Source organism: Aulostomus chinensis, chromosome 13 (assembly GCF_037954235.1).
Source record: "Aulostomus chinensis isolate RoL2024-O1b breed Wild chromosome 13, RoL_Achi_v1.0, whole genome shotgun sequence".
Classification (NCBI taxonomy): domain Eukaryota; kingdom Metazoa; phylum Chordata; class Actinopteri; order Syngnathiformes; family Aulostomidae; genus Aulostomus; species Aulostomus chinensis.
The window spans coordinates 16,508,974-16,531,686 of NC_141332.1; the positions used below are offsets into that span (position 1 = coordinate 16,508,974).

The following is a 22,713-nucleotide window of genomic DNA, read 5'->3' on the forward strand; positions in this document are numbered from 1 at the left end:
ATCAATATGTGGATATGAACTTGAAGCTAAGAAAATCTAAAAACTAGCTGCTATCAGTATATCAGTATGTTGAATTGACGTTGGCAGTAGATTGCTCACCTGGCATCACAACCTACTTACAAATGTCTTATGGCACTTGGGGCCTGCTGGGTCGATTCAGGGCCCCGTAACAGACCACTTAATGAAACTGGCAGCTGTCTAATGTCTGTTGTTTACACACTCTCATGTTGGTGTGTGTCTCCTGAACTACAAGTGGACCAAACTCATCTGCAAAAGCACTGCAAAGCTGTAGTCGTTGACGCGTCGCTCTCGTCAGCAAACACACACACACACACACACACACACACACACACACACACACACACACACACACACACACACACACACACACACACACACACACACACTGAAATTTCCGGGTGGTTTTGGCCCAACATGCAACCGTCTTCCCCTGAAGTTAGATTGCAGTCCGACTCTTTGAATTGGTCTACCCTGAAGCTCTTAACCGCTCTCACTTAATCCCCACTTGCGTGATCTGAATGAGCATGTGCACATTTCTATGTGCGTGTGTATCTAGAGAGGAAGAGGAAGATGACGCCCTTGTCACCTGAGGAAGAGCGATCGTGACAGGCTCTATGTGTTTGTGTTTATTCGTATGTACAACAAGGATCTTTCTCCCCTGGCTGATTATGGAGCGGATGGACTGTGGTTATGAATACACAGATGCAGCAGCCGTACGGCAGCTATACACGGTATCCCATTTGGACAGGATTTCTATCATGCTTGCAGTTTTACTCACCAGCTGTCCCCAAACTCACTGAGATGCCCTTCAAAATCTGAACCAGGAGTAACACACCTATGGCTGACGATGTTCGTATTCTTACAAAACTGCCTGTCCCTCTGACAAAAAAAACATGCTCCTTTGATATATTTAAATGCCTCTCATGTAATGTTTCCAGGCAGGTCAGGCTCGGAGCCGCTGCAGAAAGCTGCAGCTTAATCATAATTTGTTATGGTGTAAATTTGGTATTTTAAAGCTGTGAATCTTCTTGAATGACTGGACTCAAGTAGTTGGTGGCAGTCTAAGCGCAGCAGAGCTCTGGGTACTAAATTGAGGGATAATACATTATTAAGCCGGCCACATGGATGAATATTTTACACGATTCTTCACTGTTGACACCAACTGTTAGTATCCAGCTCTTGGACAGCAAGAATGATAGACTTCAGACACAGTATGTGTGTGCGTGTGTGTGTGTGTGTGTGTGTGTGTGTGTGTGTGTGTGTGTGTGTGTGTGTGTGTGTGTGTGTGTGTGTGTGTGTGTGTGTGTTTTAAGATTGCATTTCATTCATTATTTATTTCATTAAAGTTTGCTTTTGTGATTAAACTCTAAACATAATTCTTTTATGGTATTTGTAATGTGCATGAATGAAAAATTGTTTGTTTTGTCTCTTGAATGTCTGTAGTTTTGGGGGATCCTGTAGCTTTGAGGTGGAGACGTGACAGACTGCAGACTGGAGCATGCTGGGAAGAGTTGAAGAGGGGTTTGGAGGGTGAGACGGGGGCATTCTGTTGAAGGGTGGATGGTGGTTGAGGGGAGTCTCTTGTGTCGTCGTGAGCAGAACGGTACGTGCCTGATGCCAGTCGACCGTGGATAAGTAGAGGAGACTCTCCTCTAAATTATTCATTCCAATGGGAGCCTTCTGAACACACAAACACACACGCACACAGACACATACACACACATTCATGCAAGGTCCTCTCATACGCATAAATGTTTTGCTACGTGAAAGAGAACATTGTGCGCGCCAAACAGTTGTCACACATGCTCAGGAAGACCAAGAATCTAATTTTAACCTCTGATGAATATTCATAGGTGATGCAAAAACAAATTAAATAAGTATAAATTAAATTAGTATATTTGTGAAGCAGCAAAGTTTCTTAAAATTTCTCAGGTTTCTGAGCAAATGTGACAGAAATGCAAGGGAAACATATTGTTTATTTTTGTCTTAAATCTGCTGCTGGAAAAAATAATGAAGGGTCCACTTTTGCGTTTCATAACTGCAAAATAACAAATACACTGATAATAATCAACCAAGTTATAGTTGTGATGACATAAAATAAAGATGGAAAGTAAAAGAAAATAATAGAGAGGTATACCATTTTACATCTACACTATAACCTGCTTTTTAATCCTTTCTTCTTTGTTTATTTTTATCAGTCATTCTCTGAACTATCGATTTGAGAAATAATAACACTGGAAGAAACTTTTACACCTGAGGTAACCTACCTTTCACACTGTCACACCTTTAAGAAGCATAAATCCTGGTGTGTGTTATTAGAGGAATACCTGCTGACAACTTAAGCAGGTTAGCATTAGCAAACACTTAGGCTAAACTATATGATCATTTGTAAATGGAAAAAAAATTCGGAGATATGCTGGTTTTTGAATATTTGTCAAGTGAATTCTGAATTCATGATGCTGCTGAAGAGACTCCAACTGATCAGCTGGTCCTTGTCGTCATTGATCTACAAAAAAAGTGGAGTGATGGAAAAAAAATCTGCAAGACACACGAAGCTGCCAGCTGAAAGAGAAAAAAAGGAGAAGGTGGTTCAGGGGTGAATGAGAGTGGGAGGAGTCACAGGTGGTTGAGTCAGTGAGGCTCCAGGGTTTGGATAGAAGATGGCCATGTTGTCGTGTTCCATAGTTCAGTTAACATGACTTCATTCCTGTCCTGAGGTGTTCTGACCTCCAGTTCTGTGCCCACTCGACTGCCACTGATAGTGCGAGCACTACAAGTAGCTCGGCTAGCACCACTAATGCTATCAGATATTGTACCGGATGGCCTGGAGCAGTTGATCAGGACAGACAAAACTCCACTCCTGTGTGTGCATCCCAGGGAGACCCGCCCACGGCAACCTCTGACTGGCAAACACTTGGTGCCTTTCAGGGTCAAAGAAGAAGAGAAAAAGCAGGTTTGACAGAATGTGAATGGGGAAAACACATAAAATAACGATTTACTTTTGATGGAGTATTTTGAGAGGATTCTGTAGTTTTTCTGGGACTCATGGATGCAGGTGGTAGCATTGAGGTAAACAAAAATTGAGAGTGAGTGTTAAGTTTAGCAAGTACTGAGCTCTTCTTGTTTTCTCAGTTGGATATTTGACTTTCACTCTGGGCAGGGATTAGAAGGCTGTTTTCATCTGCTGAAGCAAACAGGAAATCTACCTGTACAGACTTCAGAGACATCGAAACCTCTTGTGTAGCAGTTCAACTCTATGAATTTGCCAATGAGAAAAAATGTATTTTCTAAAAAGGTAACAGCAGCAGCACACGCAAGCACATGGTTTAAGATGTCTGAAGCTCAAAAACAAGTACAGTGCCTTTTTTTTTTTTTTTTCCAAGATGTATCCAACATCTAAATGTGTGATGGTACACCAAACAAGACCGTAGGATCCATCTGGTGCTCTACGGGTAGAGGATTGCTGCGATCAGCCCCGCCAATGCCATTTCAGCATTTTGGACAGCGACTTGCACGTGGAAGAGAGTAAATCCTTGAAATCCCACATGACAGAGGAATGTTGCAACGACACTGCTGCCAATCAGCACCTGTGCTTTTGGCAAAAATAGGTGTGTGTGTGTGTGTGTGTGTGTGTGTGTGTGTGTGTGTGTGTGTGTGTGTGTGTGTTTTGGTTCAGCTTATTTATGTGTTGTGTTGACCTTACCCTTTATGTTCTCAGAGGGTTGCAAAGGCTCAGTTTTGTAAAGATGCAGTACATTGAGACGGCGGCCCAAACCAAACATCCATCTGGGGTTTTTAGCTTTGGATTTTGTTGTCCTTGCTTGCCTATCTGGTCCTATCCGTTAACGTGGTCATTCTGGGTGAAGATGTAAATGTGAAATCCTCAAACAAGAGGTCGATTTTCAAGGTTTTCTTGACGCCATCCTCAGTAAATGGGACGTGACAGGAGCAGCCTCATTATCTGTCTGTCTTGTCCTAGAGGCGCTCAAAAGGTTACACAACATTTCTTTGACTCTAGATGGGAAATGGAGACTGATTCCTCCCGGGACAACGGCGAGCCCTGTGAACATGGGTGCTGACACACACAGACAGGCACATGAGGAAGAAACACACACCCAGTCTGTCCTCCATGTTGACACCCCAGGGTGTAAAGCCCTCTGGAGTAACCACAGCGCTGTATTCACATTTACAGTGTATATAGATGTAGTTTCCAGGGGCAGGAAAATAAATCCACAATAGAAAATTTTTTAAAAAAGCAAATGGAGATATCATGCATGCCGTTGGCACACATGGATGTGACATCTGTGACCCTAACCATCTCATGAAAAGGACTAAAAAAAAAAAAATTAAAACTGATGCTTGTCCCATGTTACTTTTAAACCCATATTACATTTCTGGAAATTTACCCTTAACCCCTGAACCAAAACCCACATTTCAGCTGGTTTTGTGCCTGGTTGCATGTGCTGTACCCAATGACCTCCTGAGTCCCATTTGTATCCCTAAAAGATTTTAAGTCACTTTCATTTTTAGTGTCAGACTTCAGCTTTTTCCCTTTACACTCATGACTTTTGGTCGTTCTTCCTGTTTTTTTTAATCCTTTGTTGCACTTAAATTGCTGTAAGCTCCTGTTTTAGCTCTCTCTCTCTCTCTCTCTCTCTCTCTCTTAAATCAACACCTTCATGTGTCTCTCCTCTCTCTCTCTCTCTCTCTCTCTGTCTCCTCTCTCTCTCTTAAATCAACACCTTCATGTGTCTCTCCTCTCTCTCTCTCTCTCTGTCTCCTCTCTCTCTCTTAAATCAACACCTTCATGTGTCTCTCCTCTCTGTTCACCTGTGTGTTATCACTCCAAAACCAGTTCCCTGCTGCCCCACTGTTGTACCACCTGTTGCTCACTGTCTCCTTAGTGGTATTTTGTAACCTGTTAGTTTGAATCCAGTGCTGCACTTCATTTTGATACACACACACACACACACACACACACACATGCGCGTGTACAGTACACAGAGACACTCATGCATCTATGCACAAGTGTGGATGAGACACACACAAAGCACAGCTGACTCACATCTGATGACAACATCTTTGATGTGCCAGAGTTAATTTACTCTCTGCCAAGTGGCTTCAGGCTGGCCACTCACACACGCTGGGAGACCTCAGCACAGTATTGATACGTCGTTACACAAAAATACGAGGGTAGATATTGGAGATGCGATGGCATCATAAACTTTTAGCATTCATGCCTCCTCAACGCTTCACAGTAAAACACACGTGATAAATCCCAAATTGCTCAAATAAACTTCAAATTCCGGTCGATTTCTTCCTGAAATACAGACATGTCAATCAAAACAAACTGCTTTTACCATTCCGATTCCAATTATTCATATTTTTTAAAAATCCTATTGCAACAGAGATTCAAGCAGCAGTTTTTTTGGATCCACTTTTAAGAGGAAAAAGTGAAATAAGCCTAAGTATTTTGAGAGATGATGTAATTTGTGTTTGTACTGAAGTCTAAGACATGCTATTCAAATAAAAACCAAGAAGCTGTTACATCTGAATTCCCCGTATTTACATTTGGTGCCTCGGGATGAATGAATAACTGCTGGCATCTGTCACGGGCCAAACTTCAACTTGTACGTCTCATCCTGATTTTATCCTAAACATTTGCCGGGAGAATCTTTGTCCCTGGAGGGAATGTGAGTCAAATGACCTCAAATGAAAATATTTATGTCCACAGGACACGAAGAGACAGTCACACACATAATATTTTGCTATTTTTCCATATTTTTCTTGGCTGTTCCTTCATCATCCGACGGAGGCACTGTTGTGGCGTTTTCCTTCCGATTCCTTCCCTTTCCTTCCCTTCCCTTCCTTTCCTTTCCTTTCCTTTCCTTTCCTTTCCTTTCCTTCCTAATTTCCCACCTCTCTTGTAACTTTCATCTTTGTTCATCCTTGATCTGGTCTTTCCGTCTAAATGCTTTAGAAGATTAAAATATCAAATATCCAAATTTTTCCATTATTGATCAAAGTGTTTTTGTTTTTGTTTTACTGGATCGAATCCCTTCAAAGTTTAGGTTGAAAAGTACTGATAAGCAAAAGCTCCGAAATTGATCAGATTAAAGTTTAAAGGGGTTGGTTGGTAGCACTAGAAGGCTAATGCTATTAGCTTGTATGCCTTTCTATTTTCCTTTGAAGGCAGAGTGAGTGAGACTCTCTTTCTTGTATCCTTATCCTGTTTCTATCACCAGTTATTTAAAATCCTTGAAATAACAAACAGATTAAGATGAAACCCGCAGGCCTCCAGAGACACAGCTGTTCTCTCCTTTATTAAATAATTCTGCACCAACCCAAATTATGCAGACTGTAACTATGCAACAATGAGGCAAAACATATACAACACCAGACACAAACACATACACACACCCCACTGCATGATAACACACACTTATAAACAATTGGTAAACACATAGATGCAGCAAATCTATTCTGCCTTCACTTCCCATCTTCTGTATCTCTCTCACACACATATATCAACACACACACACACACACACACACACACACACACACACACACACACACACACACACGTGCGCTGTGCAGCTGCCCACAGTCATTTGGGAAGGGACCGGCAGGTTTCCAGCCCGCGAGAATTTGTGTTTCCAAATGATTAGAGGCGAGGCGGACAGGACGATCTCAGCGGCAGCAGCTGCCCGTCCCACAGCTCCAAGTGGAGCAGAAAATCAGGATAATTTCATTGTGATAATCAGCCTCCCGTTATCCCCGTCACTTCAACCCACGGAGGAGGAGAGAGGGAGGACAAGAGGGAGAGTGTGACTGAGAGAGCGAGAGAGAGAGAGAGAGCGAGAGAGAGAGAGAGATATGGAGATAGGAGGAGATGCATCATGCTTGATTTGCTGCAGAATATATGTGTTGTAGTCTGTTTTCCTTACACGCCCACATGAATTCTTACATCCCTCAACCTGTTTTTATAAAAGGGTTTGTTGGCTAAAGTCACATTTTCTTGCGTGTCTTTTAACCTTTAATGGTATGTAGCATCCAAAACTGTTTTGGCAACATCAGAGTACGATTATACTCAAAGCAGAAGAAATCTGCTGTTTATACTTCAACTTCATTTTTGATTTACCCGCTATCAAACCCAACAGAATTCTTTAGACTGCCTGCTTCCAGGAGAGGTGATGCAACTTGAATATTTCTCAAAACCCTGAAGTGACAACTTATGGATTCCACCTAATTTTTTTGAAGCTACTAAAGCTAGCATATTAATATTGACGCTGTCAACATTCTTAAATTGGCATTAAACACAAAGGACACTCAAAGCTGCTGTAAATGTCTGTTTGAAAGTGGAAAAAATTTGAATTCAGGGCCGGTGATGCACTGTAGAATGCCTGTAGAAGACCTAAGACGGCCAGAGCGCTGGGAAACACACGATAGAAAGGTCTATCCTGGTGATCCAAACAAAACCAAATCCTACATCTACACTGAAGACTTCCCACATAACCACTTTAGAACGTTTCCTTGCTTGTAGATGATTAAATAAATTGCACCACTTGTCGTCTATCACCAGCGTGTGTCTCACCTCGACACCAGTCAGCTGGTAGCATGTTACAGATTTATCAGCATCTAATGTGTTGTTGCTCTCAGCTCTGATTTATAACCCACTTTCTCTAGTGCCATTGAGTGTGTGTGTGTGCATACCTATGTGTGTGTGTGTGTGTGTGTGTGTGTGTGTGTGTGTGCACGCGCACGGGATGTGAACAAGTTGGGTTTTTTCACTCTGCCAATTTATTTTCTCTCTTTCATTCTTTTACTTTTCTTTCTTTCTTTTCGAGGAGCTTCTTTTCCCCTTTGCTTGTCTCATACATGACATATATATATATATATATATATATATATATATATATATATATATATATATATATATATATATATAAATATGTGAACAAAAATTTGATTATTGATTACCAATGACGATGTTTCTCACTTGGCACCAGTTATAGAACATTTGGTCTCCCAGCTTGTTGAAAAACAACACCTCACACATACACACTGATCTTGTTCCAACGAAGTTCCCATGACGCTTTCCCTATAGATGCTGTAGACAAACACACACAAGAACACACATGCTGTTCAAAACTTAGCGGTTAACACACACTGACCACAACACCCACACACCCACACACCCACACACACACACACACACACACACACACACACACAAAAGAAGAGGCTCTGCTTTTGTCAAATCTTTGTTGTCAGCATGTAGAAAAGTACTGAGAATGATAATGTCGGAATAACCTTAATAAAATATAGTTGTATGAAAAAGATTGAAACTGACTTCAACTGTGTGGGTTTACTTCACCCCTGATCTGTTAAGTGCACTACAATCCGTCATCTGTTAGCCTAGTGTTGTCCTGTTTGGTTCACTAGAAATAGGGCCCGTCATACTCTGCAGCAGCCCTCATCAAAATCTGCTGCATCTGTGGTTTGATTTAAATTCCCCAAAAAAAGTTCTATTAGAGCTGTCACTTTTTTGTGTCTTTGTTTCATCTCTTTGTTTGTTTGTGTGCATGTATTTGCATCTCTATCTTGATTCTTCGGTGTGAATAATCTAATAACTGCGTTTTTTTTTGTTTTTTTTTTGTTTTTAATCAGTACAAATAAAGTTCAGGCATATACTGACATACAGTAGTGACTTGGGTTGATCCCGTCAGCGCCCTCCAGTGGACGTGGTTGGCCAATGACGTGAACGTCCTTCTATCATGTTAAAATCGGTACAGTCACAGCAAAGCGAGTCACTCCATTTCTGGAAACAATACAGGATAAAATAGCGTCTGAAATTCTATGCCTACCTCTAAAATAACCTATTAAAATGTTCCAGCTGTAATAGTAGCAGTGACAGTGAAATCTCATGATTTAGAGTTGCAGGGGTTACCTGGGTGCACAATTATTAACCGAGATATTCGTTAATATTTCATATTACCTGTACTGTAGAATTTTTTTTTATCAGACGGGCAATTTTTCTTTGTAGCTCACCAATGTACTAATACACTCATCAGAGTAGATAGTCAAAAATTTGATTTAGCAATTGTATTTCTTAATGTAGCTCCCTGAAACCCTGCTGGGAAGTTGGAATACTTTCATGTTCATCCAAAACTGTAGGTTTTATGAATTATTTTATGACAATTTTCATTCATTTCTTTTTTTTAAGTTTAAGCTGATTGGACTTTCTAGAAACATATGGCACATTGTTAAAGGGAGCCTTGTGTTGGATTTTACTTTTGGTTGGAAATGTTAATATTTAAAACAAGTGACTATCCTATCGGTTTTTGATCTCAAGTCTATCGTCCTGAAAATCGATATCAGTCGATCTTCCTCTCCATAGTCTTTTGCCCGGAATATTATGAATCCAAAGGTATGGGCTATGTAGCGGAATTAAAAACAATAATAACTTGATAAATGTTTCATACTGGTTCAAAGACGCTCCTCGGCTCCACCCGTCTCCCTCCCTCCCTCCCTCCTGCCTCCCCCTCCCCCTCCAGAGAGCCTCCCCACTGCTGGCCGCCTCTCCCCGAGACTCACCGTACGGACACATGTGCTCTGGCCGCCTTCTGGAGGACGAGCTTTGTTTCCCGCATCATCATCTTCTTCTACAACTGATGGAAACCTCCTCCATGTCTTTCCTCTCTCGGTGATCGTCTCCAGTTGAACAGCACTCGGTCACCGGAGGCTGCAGGAGCGCTCAGCAGTACCGGGACACACCATGAAGTTAGCTGTCCCGCTCCTCCTCCTCCTGACGGTAGCCTGCCCGCTGTCCCTCGCCGCCATCCCCGGTAAGATAACCATGACCAGCACACGTTTGAGGTGACCACATCATCGCTGGTAAACCACGTGGTGTGACAAACATAACTTTGGGGTGGGCTTCTTCTACTGGGTCGATCAGTTGACCATCTTAAGTACTTTTGCCCGGAACCGAAGAGAGGATGTAAAAGAACCAGCAGAAGAAAAACTGGAGGTGAAAATAAATGGAAAACTATAGACTGAGATTGTTCAGTGGGCCATCTGGTCCTTAACTTTCCTGTCTCTGTACTTTCTCATTGTATTTATTTATTTATTTATGTATTTGTTTCAAGGGCAAGACACTCACCATTTTGCTACTCCTAAATAACTAAAGTAATCAGATTACCAGCAGACTCCCCTTCACTCCTGCATCACTTGGGCTTTTACTCGTGCATCAGCTAAAAACTGAGTCTACTGATCCACGACAGAGATGAACAGGAGTCAGATGTCAGCGTTGAGTCCTTCGGGAGGTCAGCCAACCCTCCTCCTGCTGCGTTTGCGTCATATTTGATGTGTCCTCACCACCTCAGTCACTCTAAGCTTTCATGACACACTTTGCTTGATTCTTTCGTAAAACTTCAGCGTCTCAGTAGGCAACGTGATACCATAGTGCCACTGATACAAGATACTAACTGGATGCAGTAAAAGCGGCCGAATGAACTGCTGAAGTGTACTACTTTTTACGACACATTTAACGGCGCCAACCTGCATTTGAGGTTCGAGGTTGTTTGAATCAGCTGATGAGTTAAATAGTCCGCCATTCGTTTTCTTGAATCGATTAATTGTTGCATCTTTACTGTTCAATTCCACGTCGTGACCTACGATGGAGTATTTTTAGACACCTGTAGTTTCACTCAAGTCATATCTCACCCTCCTCCTCTGGCGTGAGGTGAGAGCAGAGGTGAATCCAGGTCTCCTCCACCACCGTCCAAAACCTGACCCCCCCACGCTGGCGCGCCATGTCCCCTGAGTCTGTCAGTAGAGCTGTCTCTTGTCAATAATACTGCTCTGGTCCTGCCACAAACATCATATCGCCTGAGGCTGACTGATGTGCTGACTGCCCAGCTTCTGGACAGTTATTCTATCTCAGTGCCCCCCCCCCCCCTTCTCCCAGCCTGCAGTGCTTTATCATTCACTCCTCATCGTCTATTGCCATCGAGTGTTCCTACATCATACCAACCTTGAACTATGTGGGAAAAAACAGATCTTACAGGGAATAGAAATTTTTGTGTGTTTTGTGTGTTTATTCACTGAAAGTGTTCCGATATGATCTTTGATGGAGTTTGTACTAAAGACGCATGTCACACTCCATTCTGTCATTTAAAATGTAGACACTTTAGCTGAGGCTGCACACCACATCAGATTAGGAAGAGGTAGCACCAAGTAGGATTGTTTTGATTTTTTTTATTTGAAGGGGGAAATATGATTTTATACGCTTCATTTATTATGGTATGTTTGACCATAAAATGAGTTATTTCCATGTTATTTTGACAAATTTGTACTATGAAGAAGTGAGCAAAATTTAATAAAAAATATAAATTCAGCTGATAAAAACAGCAAAGCCCCTTTCTCAACCATCTTGTTGAGTGATACAGGTACTCAATTACAGACATGACACGGAAGTGAATTAGTTACTTAATTACTCTTTTTCAAACCAGAAGTAGGACAGAGGTTTACGGGAATGAACGATGTACTTTCCGTCTCATTCTTCCAGCTCCAAATGAGTTTGTGTCCTTGGCAGAGATGGAGGACGCCCTTCTTAAGAATCTTTTCCAAGGCTACCAGCGCTGGGTCAGACCCATTCAACGGGCCAACGACACTATTAAAGTACGCTTTGGACTCAAGATCTCCCAGCTGGTCGATGTGGTGAGAGTGGACACACATTTGCATGCAAGAACAACACCCTCGCTCCTCTGTTAGGGTATTTATTGATTCATAAACCTCCAAAAACCAGTAAGAGACGCTAAATACACAGATGAGAGCAGAATAATCGACAAAAAAACTCACAAGAGTGGTAGTTTAAGCCCTCGAATTTGTAAAAGAAATATTCCCTTCACTTGTTTTTGAGTTGAGGTAAGGGAGGGAAGAAATTAGGAGTTAGAGTTTCATAGGTGAAACTTGCTCTTAAACCGGCAAACGTGGATTCTTAACCCGTGACAAATCCAAGCATGACTGCGATTCAGAGGGAAGATCAACTGAAGCAACCTATTTGAGGTGCTGCCAATATCTGATATGCTGCAAATGAGCTTTTTTAATCCTGAGCAAACTATGAAATTAGATATTTCTTGGGTACTGTAGCTTCTTTTGAGTCGCAGTTGCTCACTTCCTCGTTAATCCGTCTATGAAAACAGACGACCGCACCACTTACTTCTGTTTTGCTGGTGTTTGCTTTTAAAAAAATGTCAGTACATACTTTATTTAATTGGATTCTTCACTAGGAAAAAAAAGAAAAAGAAAAAAAGAGTACATTCTTCTAAATTTTTTATGGGATTTTTTTTATGACAATCACAGAAGATATTAAAGGAACACTGTGTGTCTGCAATAAGAAAGCGATGGGGTTTGCTTTTTGAGGGTTACCTTAAATGTGGTCAATTCTCTTTGTTGTAGTCCTACATTTCAGCAGCGTTGCTGTCTGATGCTGAAACTAAATAACACCAGTGTGGAACTTTCCATGGTCCTGAAATAGATCTGGAACACTCACTTCATTTCCACATTTCAGTCTCTCTCTCTCTGTCTCTCTCTCTCTGTCTCTGTCTCTCTCTCTCTCTCTCTCTGTCTCTCTCTGTGTCTGTCTTTCTCTCTCTCTCTCTCTGTCTCTCTCTCTCTGTGTCTGTCTTTCTCTCTCTCTCTCTGTCTCTCTGTGTGTGTGTGTGTCTCTCTCTCTCTCTCTCCTTCTCTGGAGTGTACCTTTAATATTTCAAAGGCTGGCACTGATAGGATGAGATGGTTTAGGTGTTCAAGAAGAGAAAACGCTGGATGCTAATGGAAGGAATGCGCCTTTCAGTATGAAATATTCATCCTTTCCTTCCAACAGGCTCATGCGCTGGGCAAAGACAACCTCTGTTGAATTAAACAAAGCCTCCCGCTTTCATGGCAAAAATGGTTTAGGTTGAATGATTCTTTGAATATTTTTGGAGAAAGAAAGACAGCTTCCCAGGGACAGAAGAGCTGCAGGAGGCTATAGTATACACTGCATTGTCCCCTGAGTGTGCCTTGGCTGCTGCATGGCTCAGTATTAGATTATGCTTCACCTCTGCTCTATGTGATCACCAAAACATCCAAGTGTGTGTGGCAGCTGAGGCCTGGTCTGGATATACAAAACATCCACTCACCTTAATCTTTCTTTACCCTTCTGCTGCCTTCGCCAGAGTCATTTCTCACATCGAAATCTAAGATTTGGGTTAATAAACCCATGTTTACCACTCTCCATCTTTCTATTCCTGTCTTTCTTTCTCTTTATTCTCATCTTTTCTTCTTATTCTTATCTTCCTTCAGCTGGATCCAAAGCAACCACCTCTGGTTTTATTTCTCTCTCTCTCTCTCTCTCTCTCTCTCTCTCTCTCTCTCTCTCTCTCTCTCTCAATCAAATTAGATTTAGGATGACGTGGTTACTTTCAACCGAGCTTCTCGTCCAGTTCGCCAATCAAATTTTATGTTAAAGTGGAACACGCGGATCGGAGGTGAATTGCGCTGTAAACAAATTATATCACAATATCCCGAACAACTTTAAAATGAAGTGAAGAGATGCCGATCTTGTTTTTGTTCGTGCGAGAATCGCTGTACAGCTGTGATAGCACTACGAATACATGCGCCATTGCTGTAAATGTTGTTCAATGTCATATAGTTTAGAGATATAGCCTTGAAAAAACATACAAACGCATGTAATCTCTTTTTTCTTACATTAACAGCAGTGACAGCAGATTCAGAGAATACATATCTGTTATTTTAAAACATTTTTCCATCATTTCCTTTTTTACTGGTAACACGGCTTCAGCACTGAATCATACTTCCATGCACTGCTTACACCTCCGCACGCTTTTGTCACTGGCGTCGGTTTAGTTCTCTGTGTCACATTTCCATCTGTCAACCAGTTTTAGGACAAATGGGGGCTCCGTGATTTGAAAAGGTTGGTAAGGTTGCATCTATTCAGATTATAGAGTGTGGAGCAGTGGGAAAATGTAATTAGTTACAGGCATAAATAATTCCCTCGTTGTAGTTTGAAGGCGTCTAAATGAGCCCCCAGTTCAAAAAGAGATCAGCAAAGTCATTTAATAAACTATGGTCGACTACGGCATGCATTCAGAACGTAAGCCAAGGGTGGAGAGTCTGATTAGTCAAATTAACAGTTCAGATGAGTGTGCGAGCGGACAAACGTGGATGAGTGTCTCTCAGGGAGGAGGGCAGCAGCACCTGAGCTCTAATAGTCATTTTTAAAAAGGCGCTGGAACCGAGGACCCAGTAGCCTGGTGAAGCTCAGGGGTTGAGCCCTGCAGTTACAGTGCGTACTGCTGTTCTTGTTTAATTACTGTTATTAAGTCCATTTCTGCAATAATTATCTTTACACTTTTACATTTGGGGCCAGGTGTTAGCGGTGTTGATTTTCTGCCACATCCACCCCCGCAACCTGCCGACACAGCAGCCACACGAAGTAAAAGACAGACACTGATTTTTCTTTATGGAATATCACTCCTTTTTTTCTGGTCTTTTTCTGTTTTTAGGATGAGAAGAATCAGTTGATGACAACTAATGTGTGGCTGTGTCAGGTAGGCAAGAGGCAAAGGTTGCCTCGACTGAGCCAATGGATGCAGAGAAAGAAAGGTGTTATGTTGTTCATGTGAAAATGTACTTGTTGAAGTATCCGCTGTATTTCTGGTGAGCAGGAATGGATCGATTACAAGCTACGATGGAATCCAGACAAATACGGTGGAATTACTTCCATCAGAGTTCCATCTGAAAATATTTGGCTGCCGGACATCGTCCTGTACGAGAAGTAAGTCCCTCTCTAGTCCGTTAACATCATCGATGTCTACAGTAGGTCCAGAGATTCTGTGAATACGATTATTTGTCGTTAGTGCTGACGGGCGATTTGAAGGCTCCCTGATGACCAAAGCCATCGTCAAGTTCAATGGAGCCATCACCTGGACGCCACCGGCCAGTTACAAGTCCGCCTGCACTATGGATGTCACCTTCTTCCCCTTTGACCGCCAGAACTGCTCTATGAAGTTCGGCTCTTGGACGTACGATGGCAACATGGTGGACTTAGTGCTGATGGACCACCAGGTGGACCGTAAGGACTTCTTCGATAACGGGGAGTGGGAGATCCTCAGTGCCACTGGAGCAAAAGGGAACAGGAAGGATGGGTTGTATTCTTATCCCTTCATCACGTATTCTTTCATCCTGAAGAGGTTACCGTTATTCTACACACTTTTCCTCATCATCCCTTGCTTGGGTTTGTCTTTTCTGACTGTCCTGGTGTTTTACCTTCCCTCAGATGAAGGAGAGAAGCTATCACTCTCTACTTCTGTCCTTGTGTCACTCACTGTGTTCCTCCTGGTCATAGAGGAGATCATCCCCTCCTCTTCTAAAGTGATCCCGCTCATTGGAGAGTATTTACTCTTCATCATGATCTTTGTCACACTCTCTATCATCGTCACCGTCTTTGTCATCAACGTGCACCACCGCTCGTCAGCCACCTACCACCCCATGTCCCCGTGGGTTCGTAACCTCTTCCTTCAGAAACTCCCGAGGTTGCTGTGCATGCGAGGTCATACCGACCGCTACCACTATCCGGAGCTGGCTCCTGAGAGCCCAGAGCTGAAGCCGCGATCTGGAGGAGGACGGAAAGGAGGACATCGGGCCAACAGTGGGGGCCAGACAACTTCAGATGGCAAAGACGATGAGGCCTGGGCGACCATGTTGGAGAAGGCCATCTACTCGGTGCGCTACATAAGCAGACATATCCGCAAGGAACACTTCATCCGAGAGGTAGCTGGATCTAGAATATGCTCATGATCAGATCAAGTCAGAAATGTCAGTCTTTAATTTTCATGTTTTTGTCCCACCATCTCCTGTTTCTCCTCTTTTCCAGGTGGTACAAGACTGGAAGTTTGTGGCTCAGGTGTTAGACAGGATCTTCCTGTGGGCTTTCCTGACCGTCTCAGTATTGGGGACCATCCTCATCTTCACTCCAGCTCTGCAGATGTTCCTCAAAATCGCTCCACCGATCACGAGCGAGGACCCGCCTTCAAACTAAGCAGCTTGAATGCACCTTTCGAAACTGATGCATAAATCCAGAGTAAAAACTGAGCAACAGGAAGGAACTATGAATGTTTATCGAAGGAGACCTACTATGCTGATTTTCAGCTATATATTATTATTCTGGGATTCATAGTTCAAATTAATCCTTATTCATCTTATGTTGGCCATTTTTACAACTCAGGCAGGCTGCTTTAGTTAGTTTCTTCTAATTGGCCAACCTGTGGAAGCCTCTCAGGGGGTGTTCCCTGGTGTGTTCTATGTTTGGATTAGATGACCATATTAGGGCATCGAGGAATAAATGACAGCTTCTCCAGGAAGAAAACACTGTAAAATTACCAAGAGCGCTTTGAAGCTTGACACTTATTTGCTCAAATGGACATCTCATTATTTATTGTGGACACATTAAATATGAACATTTAACATCAAATATAGTAGAAAAGAAAGAAAAGCATAACAGGTCCCCTTTCAAGAACTGGGATTCTTATATTTTGGTTGGCTGGGCTTCTTCTCCAATTCCACTGTTTTATATGTGTTATTAAGTTTCTGTAAAATGCACAATGTCTAGAATCTGTGCAAGTATTGTAAAGGTATAATTTCTTCAGGCATAAAAAGCATCTTGTCTTGACTTTTTGTTCCCCCAGGGGCGAAGCAGCTCTGGTTCTATTCACCAGAACATATCATTCAACGATAGTACGATGAGGAAGTGTGATTCTAGTCATACGCCGCCCTTAAGTGGCTTTAGATGTTCTTAATAAAGCAGCAGCTTTACAGATCGGCTACAAACGGATGCAAGATTTTTTGGGTGAAAATGTATGCAGCCTATGTTATTCGCTCAGCCACAATCATTTATTTGAAAACTACACACAGTGACTTTAGCTAGCATGCAGAACCCTTTAAAATTTGGCTGGAAATATGACTGTTTTCAGCCAGCCGCACTATCGATTTTGTTTTGGGACAGCAGAGTAACCTGGGAGGAATTACTGAAAAATGTATTCTCTCCGGAGGTGCATCTTTATTCTACATTGATAACCATTTAGTCACAGAAAGGACAGCAGAAGTATCACATATGTGAAGCACAAAACATCTCTTGCTACGGCTGCTTTATCATCCTATTGTTGAAGAAAGTAAGTATTTGATTCTCTTATAGTCTAAGCAACCATTTCATCACAAATATCATTAAATGTTTGCAAAATCTGACAAGAATTGCAGTAGGGCTATTATTAATGATTATTTAAATGACTGATAAATCCATCTATGACTTTGGAATCATGAATATACATTTATTATATATCACACTGAGAATCTTCAACAATAATGTCTGGCATTTTTACTTGAAAAACCGTCGGTTATGAAGATGCCCGCAGATTTATTCTGCGTGAGTTAACGTCTTCAACTTGTGCTGTTTTCTGTCCAATCGTGTCGACGAGAATAAAAAGTGTGACGAATAAACGACGCATTTCGTTTACATGAGTCAGTTTTCAAAAGTACAAAATTTGTGTTTTTTTAGATGTCCTTGACCACACCAATAAAGTTGTTTTGAACACGTTTTATTCGTCATACTGTAATCCGTGCTATTATTTCCTCTGTGAAAACATTGTTTTTATTGATTTATAATCAGATAAAAGTTCAGTTCCACGTATATCATGAATAGGAGGGACACAGTCCACAAACAAAGCATATTCAGGTTGAAAAACAGGAATTTCTCAAGAAAGGGAAAGAAGTAAACGATAAATGAGTGATGAAAGAACATTGTGGTTTACTGCACCACCTAGTGGCTACACGTGCGGACTAATCCAACAGAATACAAAGCAGACACTTGTTTTTTTTTCTTTCAATGAAACAAATACATGCACGTTGTTTTTTTACACTGATGACAATTCTACAGCAGAGACGCCTCTGGTTGAGTAATACAGAATAATATCTTGAAAATATAAAGTGAACATGTTTCGACACGCCCACCCCCCCTCCCCGCAAAAACAAAGTTGCAATTTCATTCATCAACCTTTTTATTGAATATGTACCAACACCTCCCCCAACAAAATAAATGCCTGTACTGTCTTTGCTGAATAGTTTTCAGTGAGTAAAGCCTTAAGATGAGTGGTTTTTTTTGTTTGTTTGCGAGTTCGAGTCATACTTCACCCAGTGTGTGATTTAAGTTTTCAACCATTTTGATACCTCAAAATACCTTATACCTAATTGCATGTCATTTTAATACCAAAACATTCATTTCGTTGTAGAGGCATGCCATTGAGGCTCGCATACATAAAAAAAATAGTCTCCTGTTCACCATGTAAATGAAATAATTGTAACCACGAGTATTGCGTGTAGCCTCTGATTTTAGACGTTATCCTCTATTTGCGTCCCCCCGTCTGGCTGTCCAGGTGAGCTCGAGCATTGCGCAGCATCTCCATATACAGCCTGTTGTTTTCACTGCAACACAGACGGATCGACAAGAAAAAGTCATTTATATGAGACTTAGTATTGCACATTTAAAGGAGATCTGAAGTGCCTTCAGACCCGCGAAGACTGGAAGAAGAAGCAGAATGTAGCGTTGGGGGGGGGGGGGGGGATATCCGTGCAAAACAAAACACCGTGATGTCACAGTTCTGGAAGAACAACTCAATAAACACTGGCACGTGTGCTGCTGATGAGCTCACTCACGTCGCTACGGAGCGGTCAAACATCAGGTTGCTCATGTCCATGTAGTACTGAGCATCTGTTCGAATGGCTGTCCAGTACTCATTAGCCTGGGGGAGGGAAACTCTGGTCACCAGCCAATAGAAATTCCTATTTCGCGGCTGACTGATATGTACAGTTTTGACATATGCCAACACCAATTGCAGTGTGTGTGTGTGTGTATGTGTGTGTGTGTGTGTGTGTGTCACCTGTTCCTGGACGGTGTAGCCCCATTGGTTCTGAGAGTGGTAGGGATCCCAATACCCTGCCTGTCTTTTCAGCCTGATGAACCGCTTTGCCTCGTCGTCCTTCATGAACGGGGCAGCAAAAACCACTGAGCACACAAGAACATGAAAAGCACAAAGGGGAACATTTTTCTGTGTTGATTAGTAAATTGTTTTTGTTCCAAGGGGTCAATGCAATCCGTAAATTGTTCCAAATTTACAACTAAAAAAACGTTGGTAAATCTAGATTTTGAAAGAAGGAAAGGGGTTGTTGTTGGTTTTTTTTTGCACATCTTTATTTTCTGACAATGTTTGGAGACATTTTCAAGGCAGAATAAATGATAAAATATTGGAGTAAACAATCAAAGAGGATGCTCCAGTGCAGAAACAATTTAAAGCAGATTAAAATGTAGTTGACTTACCACTCAGAAGAGCAAATGCAATCACAAACTTCATGTCTACAAGGTGTAAAATAGAATATTTTAAATAAAGACCTCCAATAAAAATGATAGAAAAGAGTAAAACCGACAAGTAGACATGCCAGTGGTGTAACGGTTGAGTACAATTAGCTTCATGAACAAAGGGAAATAAATGTATTAATGGGAAGCGTAAGAGAACAGCGAGATTTACCTGCAGAGTCAGAAGAGATTTGAGCTCCGAGCTCAGAATCTCACGGCTGAACGTAGAAGAGCACAAGTGTTTCTTTCACTGAAGGCACTGAATGAAGTCAAACATCAGGCAGCCCGTCAAGGTAGCCATCCAAAACACACATTCACACACTGGGAACAAGTCTGGCTCTGAGATTTAACATAAAGGCAACACTGTAGCAGTTTTTCCGTAAATAAATTAATTACCAAACTCTTGATTTGAGTGAACAAATACCTTCCTTTGGTAAAATGACTCAGAATGAAAGAAATCTGAAATTAATAAGGAGTGTTTTGCAAATAAGTATACAAAAAAAAAAGTGATCAAAATTTTTCTCCAGAAAAGCTAATTGTTAAGTTGACTTTGCGCTCTCATTTTTTTTTATAGATCAGACAGTTTATCTTTTTGTTATAAGCTATAGCTGCATAACTCAAATGTCTTTGTTCAGTGTCAAACATTTTACATAAAACAAAATTCATATAAGTGTGCGGTTTCAGTGATACTGTAGTAGCATGTACATTAAGGTTTCCTCCACTGGGTGGTGTTGTCACCTCAAGCGTGGCTGGTGGACAATGGAGAGCCAGCTCCACAGATTTAACCAACGAGTGACAGTTGATAAAAAAAAGAAAGAAAAACAAGCTGAGTATGAGCAGAGGACAGTAAAGACATGTGATCAGTTGTTCAATCAGACTTCTGCCAAACAATACACCAGCACAAAAATGTGATGAAACATCCTGAAAATGTAATAAATCTTTACATGCGCACCTTCGCCAAACACATGCATAGGAAAACTTTACCTTTAAAAACAGCCTGGATATTAAGTGAAGAAAGAACTTAGCTTTTAAGAAGCTGCATTAAATCTCTCTTAAATATGCGTAAGAGGTTTCCCTTGAATTTCTTAATGTGATGTAATATTTACATGCTGGCTGATGCAGCCCACGACCACCTAAAAAGCTGAAGTGACAATAAGAGTTAATTCACAGAGACAATGACTCGAAGTCCAACAGAGCAAAATTACATTAATAATTCAAAGTATCTCCGGGCCTATTTCTGAACCTGAGCATCTCCAAGTATTATATATGAATGTGTGACACTTTTTTTCCCCTCACATAATTGTACAAACCGTCCTTTGAGCGTTTTCTTTGATCGCATGCATGGCTTTGTTCACCCACACGTTGCGTGGGTTTAGTTTTTCCGTATGTTGTTTGTTTGACCCTTGTGTGCACCTCTGACCTTTTCCCCTGTGAACCCTTAAGTTGGTGTGAGTGGTCTGACATTTCTTTGACATCCCGTATTAAACTGAATAACCACCTACGCAATGTAATGGAGACAAAACGTTGGCCAAGGGATGAGGAGGAGGAGGAGGAGGAGGTGTTGCAAGGACAAAAACGCACTTCATCACATATTTATATGTACTTGCTTATTGGAGTATGTATTTGAGTACATGAAAAATTGCTGTGACTTGTTTTCTTTTACTACTTTTGTTTTAATTTAATATCATTACACTGCGAATGAAATTTGCTGCTTCATTTATTTTTCGCCAAATTTGTTTCAAACTTGTCGTACACGCACTTTTGGGGCGTACGCAACATTTTCCCTCAACATGTTCCAAACAACTTATTTAGGTCTACAGCCTGTGTACTCCATGTCACATTAAAAGCTAGCGCTTCCTCCTCCACACATCAAAGTTAGAGGCTCTTAAATCTTATCCAACCCCATTCTATCACACGCACACACACGCACACACACACACACACACACACACGCACATATGCCAGCATATGCACCCCACTGAGCCAACAGTTCTACTTAGTTTGGAAGGAGGAATTTTAGGGAACTCTGAAAATTTCATCTGTCATCTAATCAAATCAATCGAGGCAAGAGGGCTGTTGTTCACTTTCTAGCTCCCCTTTTTTTTGGGGGGGGGGGCGGCGGTTTGCGTCTTGGTGAAATAATGCATCAACGTCTCTGTTGTCAGAAAGTATGTAGGTGTTTGCATAATTTAACCAGAGCTATTTGTTGAAGAAGGGGGAGATGTAGACAGAGAGATGCAGAGAGACAAGATGAAAGGATGATATAGTGTCTCTATAACAGTTAACTCCATTAGAAGAACACTTCTCATTTATTAAAGATAGAGAATTAACAGCCCCCCCTGGTCTTCGCACCATTTCCACCACTTTGTCTTTCCTCACTCCTTGTTCACTTCACAACTGAACACAAACCTCTCCAATGCACAACATGTGTCGAAAATGTCCTGTGTACCTCATTTCACATGTGGCTGTTTCTTTGCTATTTCTGTCAAAATGAATTTATTTCATCATTTAATATTCTGATTTTATTAAATATCTTATTACAAAATGCTGGTAAGTTTGAACACCAGTCGGCTCCTCTCCCCTCATTCCTGCAACACAATAGAGGAATAAGCTCCACCCTCTTCTGTTGAAAAAGAACCGGGCAGAGACTAAAGACACAGCTCTTCAGTTACACTCCTTGATCAAAGCTGATTCTCCCCCTCCTAAAAGCTTCAACAAATGCTGCTTTTTCCTTTTGAAAGTCTCAGATGACGACTTAGCTGGTATGTGGCTGTTGACAGAATGTAGTATCGGACAAAAGTGTTGAATGATGTTATTGTCTGGAAAAGCTTCTCAGTGCTTACATGCGTCACAAATGACAACTACACGTTTGCCCACCTTGCACAGTCCTGGTAAACTTGGAACACCAACTGCTGCGTTCTGTCTCCAGCAGCTCTGGAACATCTCCCTCCTCTCTGACGGCGGAGGCTCCATCTGTACCCCATATATCCACATTGCCTCTTAAATGTGCTTTTGATGAGCAGCCTCTGCGCATTCGTCACACCACCCATGTATTCTGATGTGTGTGTGTGTGTGTGTGGGGGGGGGGGGGGTGGGGGTGGGGGTGGCATCCACCACATTGCACCAGAGCACCATGTGTGTTCTCCGCTTCCATGAGAGAGTTTGAACCAGCCTGATTCTTCTATTTTTCTACAGTGCTGAATCGCACCTGGTTTATTC

General features: G+C 41.7%; 2 protein-coding genes across 3 annotated transcripts; one reads left to right on the top strand and one right to left on the bottom strand.

The window, feature by feature from the left end:
- The first annotated feature begins 3,585 nt into the window (after positions 1 to 3,585).
- Positions 3,586 to 17,884, top strand: LOC147251196 (neuronal acetylcholine receptor subunit non-alpha-2-like). 2 transcript variants are annotated; one of them, XM_086221686.1, is made up of 7 exons: positions 3,586 to 3,629; positions 9,581 to 9,871; positions 11,593 to 11,705; positions 14,597 to 14,641; positions 14,759 to 14,868; positions 14,951 to 15,863; positions 15,967 to 17,884. In XM_086221686.1, the coding sequence occupies exons 2-7, from the start codon at positions 9,802 to 9,804 to the stop codon at positions 16,129 to 16,131; spliced, it is 1,416 nt and encodes a 471-aa protein (XP_086077812.1). In that variant the 5' UTR covers positions 3,586 to 3,629; positions 9,581 to 9,801; the 3' UTR covers positions 16,132 to 17,884. The 2 variants fall into 2 exon arrangements, with proteins under 2 accessions (XP_086077812.1, XP_086077811.1); XM_086221685.1 differs by having other exon boundaries at positions 3,589 to 3,629; positions 11,593 to 11,744; positions 15,967 to 17,882.
- A 254-nt stretch (positions 17,885 to 18,138) lies between these two features.
- LOC147251197 (uncharacterized protein C3orf85-like) lies at positions 18,139 to 22,492 on the bottom strand. Its single transcript, XM_086221687.1, has 6 exons — positions 22,372 to 22,492; positions 19,667 to 19,753; positions 19,459 to 19,494; positions 19,022 to 19,146; positions 18,798 to 18,883; positions 18,139 to 18,566 (listed from the first exon to the last, which is right to left on the bottom strand). The coding sequence occupies exons 3-6, from the start codon at positions 19,490 to 19,492 to the stop codon at positions 18,488 to 18,490; spliced, it is 324 nt and encodes a 107-aa protein (XP_086077813.1). The 5' UTR covers positions 19,493 to 19,494; positions 19,667 to 19,753; positions 22,372 to 22,492; the 3' UTR covers positions 18,139 to 18,487.
- Between the last annotated feature and the right edge of the window lie 221 nt (positions 22,493 to 22,713).

Bases quoted from the DNA above. Each gene is read 5' to 3' on its own strand.
- LOC147251197 (XM_086221687.1), bottom strand. From the start codon at position 19,492: ATGAAGTTTGTGATTGCATTTGCTCTTCTGAGTG. The intron at 18,884-19,021 runs GTGACACACACA...TCCCTCCCCCAG, and splicing joins GCTACACCGTCCAGGAACAG to GCTAATGAGTACTGGACAGC. The intron at 18,567-18,797 runs GTGAGTGAGCTC...TCTGTGTTGCAG, and splicing joins TTTGACCGCTCCGTAGCGAC to TGAAAACAACAGGCTGTATA.
- LOC147251196 (XM_086221685.1), top strand. From the start codon at position 9,802: ATGAAGTTAGCTGTCCCGCTCCTCCTCCTCCTGACGGTAGCCTGCCCG. The intron at 14,642-14,758 runs GTAGGCAAGAGG...TCTGGTGAGCAG, and splicing joins CTAATGTGTGGCTGTGTCAG to GAATGGATCGATTACAAGCT. The intron at 15,864-15,966 runs GTAGCTGGATCT...CCTCTTTTCCAG, and splicing joins AGGAACACTTCATCCGAGAG to GTGGTACAAGACTGGAAGTT.